Genomic DNA, 10613 nt, shown 5'->3' with positions numbered 1-10613 from the left:
CGTGGGGGACAGAAGGGATCATGGTACGAGGGCTTTCTCCAAAGGGAGGGGAGGGGAGGGGAGGGGAGGAGAGGGGAGGGGCCGGGGCGCGGCCGGCAGGGGGCGCGCTGGGCGCGGGTTGAAGAGGCGCGCGGGGCGGCGCGCGGGCGGCAGAGCGGAGCGCGGGGCAGAGCGGAGCGCGCTCCCCGACCCCGACCCCGGCCCGCAGACATGGCCAGCGGAGGGCTGCAGCTCCTGGGCTTCGTCATGGCCTTCCTCGGCTGGATCGGCATCATCATCAGCACCGCCATGCCCCAGTGGAAGATGGCATCCTACGCGGGGGACAACATCGTCACGGCCCAGGCGCTCTACGAGGGGCTGTGGATGTCGTGCGCCATGCAGAGCACGGGGCAGATCCAGTGCAAGGTGTACGACTCGCTTCTCAAGCTGGAGAGTAAGTTGTGCCTGGGATGCGGTGAGGGTGTTGGGGTGCCCGTCCCGTCGGGGCCGTCCCCAGCGGCGCTTGCTGCGGTCGGGGCGGAGGGTACCAGTCCCGTAGGGTCATCACACCCCCGTCGGTGTCGGTCGCATCAAAGTTCAGGCTGAACTATTTGGTCTGGGTTTGCCGGTCCTATTGCACGTCCAATGTCCTGTCTCCGTCGTCGTCGTCCGTGTCCTCCCCACATCCCTCGCCCTCCTCCGAGTGCCTGTGCTCTCCGAGTGCATTGGGGCTGCTGCTGCTGTAGGGTCTCATGGTCTCTGTCCCGTTGGATTTAGTCAGCCTCTCCCTTCAGGGTTGAAGGTGCAGGGCTCGAAGTCCCCCATCTCTTTCATGCCTCCTCGTCCTGTCGGGGGTCGAACGCGTGTATCTTGGGGTCCCCGCTGGCTCTCCCCGCCGGAGCTGGGGGGTCACTCCCCGGTGACTGTCCTTTGGGGCACCCTCGGTAATGCCGTCTCCTCGGGAGGGGAGCAGGGGCGCTCCAGAGGCAATGTCCAGGCAGGAGCCGGAGCGGCCCCGCATCCCTCTGCCCGCTGCCCGTTTCCCCCCCCCCCCCCAAAAAAAAAAAAAAAAAAAGTCCCGGGGGTAGGAGGGGTAAGATTCTGTACGTGCATTACGGAAAGCGCCGTGATTGCGAACGAGAGATTTTGGCTGGGGAGGTCCAGCCAGGATCTGCGCTGCCCTCGCTGGGCACGGCTGAGAGAGAGCGGAGTTCAGCAGCGTGGATGGAGTGGGCTTTTGAAGCACGGGTCCTGTTTGCCTTTGACTGTTTTGGTCTTTTGTTCTCTGGGAAAGTCGCTGCTGCTCCCGTGGGGCTTTTAAGCTGAGGGCTGCCAGGTGAGCTGGCCTCCTGCCCAGGCAGCACTGCCTGGAGTTTTTAGGCAGGCCAGTGTGCCAAGATAATCTTTGGCTCTCTTATCTTGTCCTGGGACAGCGAAGCCATGTCATGCAGGTAGGAGCTGAAGTCTGGCTGGCTGGGGTGTCACCGGGGTATCAGCCTGGCTGGCTGGGTGTAATTCGGGTGCTCAAGCACAGCTGGAGCCTCAGAGAGGGCTGCTTCTAGAACGCTGGGGCATATAACTTATGCTGACACCCAAAGGGGTTAAAAAAAAAGTACTGCTTTCTCAGTACCGCTCATCTCATCTCGAGTCCTGGGACACCCTCATCCCTCCCTAATTAATAAAATAATAATTGCCACCTTGGTCACCTTCTCTTTCCCAAAGGAATGAGCAGGCAGTTTCACGCAAACCGAGGTCCGCGGGGAGTGTCCCCGAGTCCGATTGCCACCAGCCCTTCCTGTGTGTCACGCGGTGAAGCCGGACCCACCTTCGCCACCAGCCCACATCTGTCCCTCCTGTTTCCCGGCCCCAAAGCCCCGTGGGCCCGGCTTGGCACTCGCAGGGTGCGGGGCTGTGCTGATGGGGCAGGGCTGAGCGCACTGCCCGGAGTGTTTGGAGTGGTAATTATGTGTCAGCTCAGCTCCAAGCCTCTTATCTCTCACTGGGGGTGGGGGGGCAAAGATGCCAGCGGTGGCTGAGGAATCTCCATCCACCCCCTGGATGGCTTGCGAAAGGTAACCTTGCCTCGGGGGCTGTGTGCAGCCCATTGTGCTGTAAATGAGACCTGCCTGCGGAGCCCGGATTGAACGCGCTCCCCAAAACCTGCTCAGGCCCTCCGGACCTGGCTCATTCATGGCTGAGCGCCGAAACCAGCTGCTCCCCTCACCTTTGTCCCGCGAATAATAGGGGCACTTCCAGAGCCACAGGACAGGGAGGTGACAGGGACCGAGGCTGAGCTTGTGGTGGCCTTTTCTGTTCTCGTCGAGCTCTCCAGGACAGTATGCCTGAGAATTCTTAAATAACAGGGAGATCACAGGGTATGTTATTGTCACGGGGAAAATCAGTGAGGGCTGGCAAAAGGGCTCCTCGTTTTTGCGGTGCTTCGGCTTGCTTAGGGATGTGCCTTTCCTGCTTTTAAGCAGGTTATGCCTGGGGACATACACCTTATCTGTCGCTTTCCCTCCTGGTGTCCCTTCAAGGTCTTGCAGCCACAGAGGCCTGGGCAAGGACCAGTAGTGCTGGTTTGGGTGGAGGTGCAAACCAAAATTAAAAAAAAAAAAAAAAAAAAAACTAAAGAAAACTCCCAAGCCATTTATACCCAGTTCAACAGACACACGCTAGGACAGGTGCAGTGGAGAGCTCCCTTACTGCATTCATCTCTGTCCTGGTGAAGGTGGCACAGCTGTGTGGGTAGAACTTCTGCCTGGCCATGCTTTCCTGCCAGGGATTCGTATGCCTCAGGTGCTCTGAGCCACATGTCAGAGCCTCATGCGCTGATGGGAGAGGCTCAGATCCGTAATTACTTTGTCCCTGTAGAAAGGACTGAATCTTCTTGCACCTGCAGTAACTCGTGTCTGTGGGAATGCTGGAAGGCTTTGCCACCAAGTTTTGGAATATCTGGTAGCTGTTGCCATTCCTCTGGATGTGTCAGTGCTTGGCTGCAAGGCAGAGATGGGGTTGGCGCAAGCTGATGAGCACCATTAGCCAAAAAGGGGGGCCTCCAGCTTCCCGTGTGGGCACACTGCTGGAGTGCACCCATGCTGGCACTTCTCCCGCAGCTGTGTTCAGCTGAGGGCTTATGTCACTGCTCCTATTCAGGCAACAGAAAGGCTGAGTTTTGCTGGCTTACGTGAAAAGCAGTGCGTGGCCACACGCAGACACAGAGGCAACAAATGCCACCCCTGCAACAAGGCTTTGTTGCACAGCCTCAGCATTGTTCTTGTGGCCCTCCAGCATGGTCCATGGAGCTTAGCTCAGCTTTGTGCTCCTCGGGGTCTCGGGGGATGGTCTTAGACAGGAGGGAGTAGGGCTCCTGGTACCTGTTTCTGAAAGTTTCCAGCCCCACCTAAACACATTCTCCTGTTCAGAGCAGATGTTGTTCTGGATCCTGTCTAGGCTGTTTGAGCTGAAGATACTTATCGACCAGTTTGGTTTTGCTGGGAGAGGTTCTGTGCTTGAGACAAGCTGAGACTCGTCTATCGCTTCATCACCAAACCTAGTACATTCACAATGAGCCTTTATGTCCTAGCCCAGAAAATAAACAAGGTTTTGAATGCCCTCTGGTTCAACCAACATGGCTGAAATGTGAAATCTTCCCTCCTACACCTTTACCACCCTGGCTGAGCCTGTTCTAGGAGCTGGGGAAGAGAATGGGTGGGGGGGGAAGGAACGGTACATGCTCAGGTTACTGCTGCTCAGTTCTGGGGGTAGGGGATTTGGGACAGTGGCTCAGGGAGGGACAGAGCATGAGGGACATGTGTCCAACTCTCCACCTTTAGATCTTGATTAAGCAGGTAGAACCTGCTGGTATCTGTGCTTTCATGTGGGTTAAGGGTTAATTTGCTACCGTGTTTCTCAATCCCTCTTCGCTCCTGATGAAAAATCATGATTGAGTGATAAAACAGTCTCACTTGTGCTGGCTTTGAGAAGGTAGAGGGTTACTTGGAATGCCACCGAGGCTGTTCCTGTGCAGTGCCCTGGTGTGTCTGCAACAGGGGATGGGAGTCTGTTGCAATACACTGGCTTTATTGCTCTGCGAGCAGCTTCTAAGCAGCTTTTAGTAGCTGGTGTTACTATATGTTACTAAATCTCTTGGAGAGGGAATTTCCAGGCTTCGTGGGAAAACAGGCTGCCCAGGTCTCCTCTGACCAGGAATCTGGAAATGGAGGCATCAAGCTCGTCTTACTACCAGTCTTTATTTGTCAGTGAGGGTAGGAGGGTTTTGAACCTTACTTGCTTTCAGCTGTGCAGAGTACAAGGCCACTGTTACCTACTGAACTTACCTCTTTTGCACTGGACAGTAGGGAGTTCCCAGCCTTCCTATTTTGTGGAGAGAAAAAAAAAAAAACAAAAAAAACCAAACAAACACACATACAAAAAAACCCCAGACTCCCAGTCCTGCCTGGATACCTCAATACAGTCTTTTAGACTTGTAGGGAGGTGCTTTGGAAGTGTCTGGACTGGAATCTGATGCTGATGGGTATGCAAGGTGGGTCTTTTGCAGGGTCTGGTAAGGGGTTTGAAAGCCTCCAGCCATTATCACACTTTGGGTGCAGTGAGAACAACCGCAAAGTGTGAGAGATGTTTGCTGGGCAGCCCTGAAGCTGTTACTGCTTGCTCAGATCTCAGTCCCCTGTCTGCTGTACAGAAGTAACTTTCTCATGCTGGCAGGGCAGACCAGCAGGATCTCAGATCTCACTCCTTCCAGGGAATCTGGCTTTCATGAAACCCCAGTGGGAAAGCTTTGAAGGCTGCTGACTTGTCTCGGAGGTGGACAGTGGAACATGCTTCCTATACTGCAGGGGTGCTTGTAACTCCTGGGGAACTTACCTCATAAGGATTAGAGGGAACTGCTCAGCATCCATTTCACCTGTATTCTGTCATCAGTTAGTTGGATGAAGGCCCATGGGAAGGGAAGGAAAAGTCCTTATTTAAAATTAAGGCAGTTGATGAGCATCCCTATCAGAGAATAATCTGCACACAGAGACATTACAGCAATTTTGCCTTACAAGCAGGCATTACAAAAATCCCATGGCACTTTCCCAACAGCTTTTCTGTAATATAAATGACATAAACAGATTGAATAAGGAAATGGGATGACAGAGAAAACTCTCAAACATCTGCAGGTGAAGTACTGAAGTATTTTTTTATATAACTAAGCAGTTACCAGCAATTACTTTTGTCTCAGTTAATGATAGTTGTGGGAAGGAAAACGTATTACTTAGGCTTCAGATAAACTGAATAAGGTTGTTCATGTCCAAAACCACTAATGATAATTCTGAATGGTTTGTTAGTATTTTTTTAAAAGGTGGGGTTTATTCTGTGAAACAGATGTGAGCTGTAGCTGCATGTTTGTGGGCTCTGGTGGTGTTTTATACCTTGTAGAATGCACATTTGTTATTAATTGTCATCAGGAGTTTTAAGCCTCTGTTCTTGCTGCTTTGTTTTCAGGCCATGTCTCTCACTGCTAACCAGCATTCAAAATGCTTGGCTTCAAAGCTGGTACTGGTTTGTACTGACAAAATACTGTTGCCATCTGAGGGCTGTTGTTTGGTGCCAGGCCAGTTTGTCTCACCTTGTGTAGGACTGTTTTTTACCCAAGGGCTCCCAAGACTGCCTGGGCTTTCCTGTTCCTATTGGCGAGACAGTTGTAGCAGGGGAAATCCTGTTTTCCCTCTAATACGGTAGAAGTTGTAAAGTTAAATTGCTGTGGATTACTTCTACTTGCTGTCAGCAGCTCGTCCTGTTTAGCAGGTTGAGATAATATTATACTTGTATAATTTTGGATTTTTAAAGCATCTGGAAGGGCCCCTGTGAACAACAGAATTATTATTAAGGTAGCTTTCCCAGCCCCTGGATGTGCAGCTTCCATTGACAGTGCGTCTGTTAATGAGTAGTTAATAACTGGTAGCTTGTATGATGATTAACTGGCCAGTGCACTGCACACATTGCAAAAGTGGTAGGACAAAAGCACTGCCTGCCAGGCTGTGCTGGGAGCACAGGGCGGGTGGAGGATGGTTGGCTAGCACAGTCATGTCACATTACAGCTTCTTGGGACAAAGGAACAGAATGTTCTGCAACCTGTTCTGCTGTCCCACTGCAAGTTGCCTACATGCTTCTGTCCCCTTATGCCATGCATGAGGAGGGGGTGAGGGTAGCAGGAATTGTCCCACCAGTGTCTGCTGAGAGTGGGCAGCCCTGAGGAATGCTCACAATGCTGCATTTTGTTCAGCGGCTTCTGCAAAACTTTCGTGGCATGCATCCAGTTAATACTTGTACATATGGAGATTTTGGTGTGTTTCACAGTTAGGTTTTTAGAGGTCATAGTAACTTTTTCTAGCATTTTCCTGTGTTTGTCCCTTGACACTGTGTGAAGGTGAAATGTTTCTTCCCACCCTTATAACTACTTTTCTAGTTTTTAGAGATACTGCTGCCTATTTTGAGCTTCATAAAAGAACTCTTTCAAAACCCTCACCTATAAAGTAATTCCTTCTGCAGCAAGACCGAGCCAAACTTACTGTAGTCTTGATAAAACAGATTTGTTATCTGCAGACAATATGGTTTCCCATGCCTAGTACAAACTGGTATGCAGCCATGGGCATCTCCAGACCTTCTGCTTTAGGGCACAATTTATCCTTAAATGTAAGGCAGCTGAATTGGTTGCCTGGGTGGCAACCTGTCAGCTGGAATCTTTCTGAAAATTGGCATTGCTTTTCTAAGGTAGAAATTACTTTAGGTATGTCATCTCTGATATTGGAGATATAGCAATTAAAAACGAGTGCAGTGGTGATGTATGCTAAGGTGACAGATGTCTTTGTTAATGGGTTTCTGTAGCAGATAGGTTTTGATGAACACATGGGTGATGTGGAGGTGTGTCACCTTCCCCTTTGAAGGAAGTGAGGGATATTAGCCAAGCTGATTGAGGAATTTTTCCCAAGAAAGCCAACACTCATCAAAGTGTGTTCCTTCCTGTTGCTCTGATTGTCTTTTTATTGTGTTGTTTGTAACTGGTTTCATAATCTATTTACAGAACAATAAGGTTGTGTGTGAAGGGGCAGATCCAGATCTGTTTTAGAGCAGAATTCGAGCCTGGTGTTGGTATGGGTCATAGGAGTTTTCCTGCACGAGCAGTTCTGTGGGACAAAGTGTGGTGAAGAACCTGCAGAGGATGTGTGGCTTTGCTCTCCTGGCCAGTGCCAGGTCTGAGCTCTGAATTTCAGATTGGGCCACAGAGCCCAGTGTTGTGGCAAGGACTCAGATGGGTTCACTGTGCCAGCCTTGAGTGTGCAGGTGCTTTGTCAAAGGCTTAAATCTCACAGTTCAAGCTTGAAATGCTCTGCAGAGCTCTACCAGGATGCAGACGGGGTCTTTTGAGGGGTGAACTCCAGACCCGAGATTTGTGTCAGGGGACACTTGTGCCTTGGTTACAGCATGTTCCTTGGAGCTTATTCATTTTGTTAACCAGCCCTCTTTGTTCTCAGGGCTTTACGGGGCTGTATATGAAAATTCATTCTGTTTAAACAGACCTGATTTGCCAGACAATAAAGCTTAGGCTCTTATTTCACTGCCAGTCAGGTGTTTTGTCACCTGAGGATTTTTTTAGTAATGACTTAATATACATTACTACTTTTCTTTGGTACCCGGAAGATCTAAGTTCAGTAGCTCACATTCATAGGGTTAGTATGTCTTCATGCCTTCAGATGAGTCCATATAAAAACCAAATCCCAAGGTACACCAAGTCTGTCTGCTGAGAACTCAGCCAAATTCATAGCTTGCCTATGGGAGGCATCATGCCATGCTCCAACTCTTCAAAAGCACAAGAGGCTCTTTAAGCATTTGTGTATCTTTGAGTCAATTAAGCTAAATATTTTAAGTAGAAAACAAAACATGGTATTTTTCAACTGGCTGGGAAAGTCCTATTTCTTATGCAATTGTATTTTTGTACCCTCTGTGACTCAATCTGAGAATGTAGCACAAAAAGAAAATTAAATCACAGCTGAGTTTATTTGTATACAAGAGGTTTTGGAAGTGTTGAGCAGTAAATGGGCCTTGCTGTCTGCTGTGGCACTATTCATATGTATGTCACTATTCATATTAAAACGTATGCTTAAGTACTTTGTCAAGGTAGAGCCTAAATCTGAATACTTCTTTTGATAAACAGATATATCCTTCCAATTGGGATTCAAATGATCAAGGAACAAAAGATATCTGAGGGCAATTCCCAGGTCATTTCCTGCAAAAAGCCACTGCTTGCCCTTATTTGCTATGCATTTTAGAAGAGGCTGAGAGTCCTCTGATCTTAATGCATGGCAGTCTTGAGACTAAAGCTGAGAAGGAATGTCTTTCTTGGATGTATCCTGTGTATTGGGGAGCAGGAATATGTAGATACAAGATTGCTGAGCCTAGTAATTTGAATTTCGATTTGTATCTTGAGTTTACTTTATGGGCAACTCAAATCCTATTGTCTTCCAGGCAGTCTGCAGGCCACGAGGGCTTTGATGGTGGCTTCAATACTCCTGGGGCTCGTTGGAGTGTTTGTTGCTGTGACAGGCATGAAATGCATGAAGTGCATGGAAGATGACCAGGTGAAGAAGATGAGGATGGCTGTCTTCGGTGGGGTGATCTTCATCATTTCAGGTTGGTAATAGATGTGTTGAGTGTTAATTGTGCTGTTTCCTATGTCCTGTGCAGAATGTGGGAGGGCTTGAGGCTCCAAGAGCATTTTGGTCTGGGAGCTCCTTGGAGGGCTTTGGCCCAGGTTACCTGAGGCACCTGACACTGGCATTACAATCTCTATATGGATTTCGTTCTTCCCATACCTGTAGGCAGAGCTGAATTTGACTGTGCTTCAGTGCAAAAAGGCTGTTAGCAGAGCAGTCCTGCCTTTGCTGCAGTGTAACTGTGGGGAAACCTCAAAACTGTTCTTAACTTCTCTCCCAACCGACACTAAATGGAACAGCTCAGAACTTCAGGGTAGCAACAGCTCAGCTTTACTCCAAATGCTGATTCTGCTGCATCCTTATTTTTGCAGTGATTTTGCCAGTTGTTTCTTCTTAAGCCATGACATGTTCTCTTTATGTGCAGGTCTGGCAGCACTGGTGGCCACGTCGTGGTATGGCAACAGAGTGGCTCGGGCCTTTTATGACCCTTTCACCCCCGTCAACACCAGGTACTGACCCATTTGGTATAACACACTCTGGTTTAGCATGACAAACACTCACAGGGCTTAGTTTTGAGTAGCAGTCACTCAAAACAAAGGAGAAAATTTTCTGAACTAACTGGGTTGGCTTCAGGCTGTGCAGAAAGAGCTGGGACCAGATTTCATTATCCATGTGGCTCTTGGGTCCTGGCTTTAGGGTAACATCACTGCCAGACACCTCACTAGTGGGACTTCTTTGATTTCTGCTGCACTGCATGCTAAAGGCCTGGTTTGCACAGATCTTAGCCTGCAGCTGTTTGGGGGTGACCTAAAATACTGGAGATACCCAGCTCTGAGCTTTGAGGGTCAACAAAGCCTGACTGCTCCAAGCTGCTGCCTTGTAGGAAGCCACAACCATCCCAGTTTCTGCTTCCTTCTGCTTTGTGTGAATGTATTATTACAAGTAATACCTCTGGATTACAGTGATTCTCACTTTTTCCTTTCTTTCTTCTCCAGATTTGAGTTTGGGTCAGCTCTCTTCATTGGCTGGGCAGCTTCATCTCTGGCCATACTGGGGGGATCCTTCCTCTGTTGCTCCTGTCCACGGAGAGAAACTTCATATCCACCCACCCGAGGCTACCCAAAAAATGCCTCATCCACAGGGAAGGATTATGTATAATGAAACAAAGAAGAGGAGCCACCAGCACTGGTAGTGAAAGCATTTTGGAGAGGACACTACAATGCCACTGTCCTGAGCAGAGTCCAGGCTCTAGGTTCTGCCTTCCTCTTCTCCCAAAAATGTGTATATTTTTGTAATCCTCTTTGCTACTGGACGTAACTTCTCCTTTCTCTCCCGGCCCGTGGAGGAAGGCTAGCCTAGATTCATAGGTATTGCCACTGGAAAGATGAAACCTCCAAGCTTGGGTCAAGTTTAGCATTTGGGAGTAAAAAGGAAAATGATACTGTTTTTATAGATGGATGTTGGTGCTTTTTTTTTTTAGTTGGTTGTTTTTATTTTTTTTAATAGACGGTAACAATTCAGTCCCATATCCCATTAAGTTAGAGCCCAGTGTGGTGTGTGTAGAAATTAAAAGAACATATATTATATACAAAATGATGAAACCAATAGCTTAAGGGGAAACATAATTTTGGGGGAAAGCCTTTACATGTAGGAACATTTGAAGAGATGTAAAATGCTCTCGTACTTGTCCTATTGGCATCATCTTCAGCACCCTCCTTTCCATGCAGACAAAGGGTCAGAAACAAATTGCTGTGACTTAAGTGGAAATCCACACTGTCCGTGCACATGCTGTTGGCTAATGGAAGATGCCGTGTAAGGTAGAGATCACAGAAGTTACCAGACTCCCAAAGCATCTGCAGGTTTCCCTGGTGCCAGGGAAGAGCTCAAGGGAAGGATTGCCTTCTGTTTTCACTGTGT

General features: G+C 48.9%; 1 protein-coding gene across 1 annotated transcript; it reads left to right on the top strand.

The window, feature by feature from the left end:
• Positions 1-210: 210 nt before the first annotated feature.
• Positions 211-9854, top strand: CLDN1 (claudin 1). Its single transcript, XM_062499088.1, has 4 exons — positions 211-433; positions 8509-8673; positions 9121-9205; positions 9692-9854. Exons 1-4 carry the CDS (start codon positions 211-213, stop codon positions 9852-9854), a joined length of 636 nt encoding a protein of 211 aa, XP_062355072.1.
• Positions 9855-10613: the final 759 nt, after the last annotated feature.

Source organism: Cinclus cinclus, chromosome 10, assembly GCF_963662255.1.
Source record: "Cinclus cinclus chromosome 10, bCinCin1.1, whole genome shotgun sequence".
Lineage (NCBI taxonomy): Eukaryota > Metazoa > Chordata > Aves > Passeriformes > Cinclidae > Cinclus > Cinclus cinclus.
This window is presented reverse-complemented; position numbering and strand designations above follow the sequence as displayed.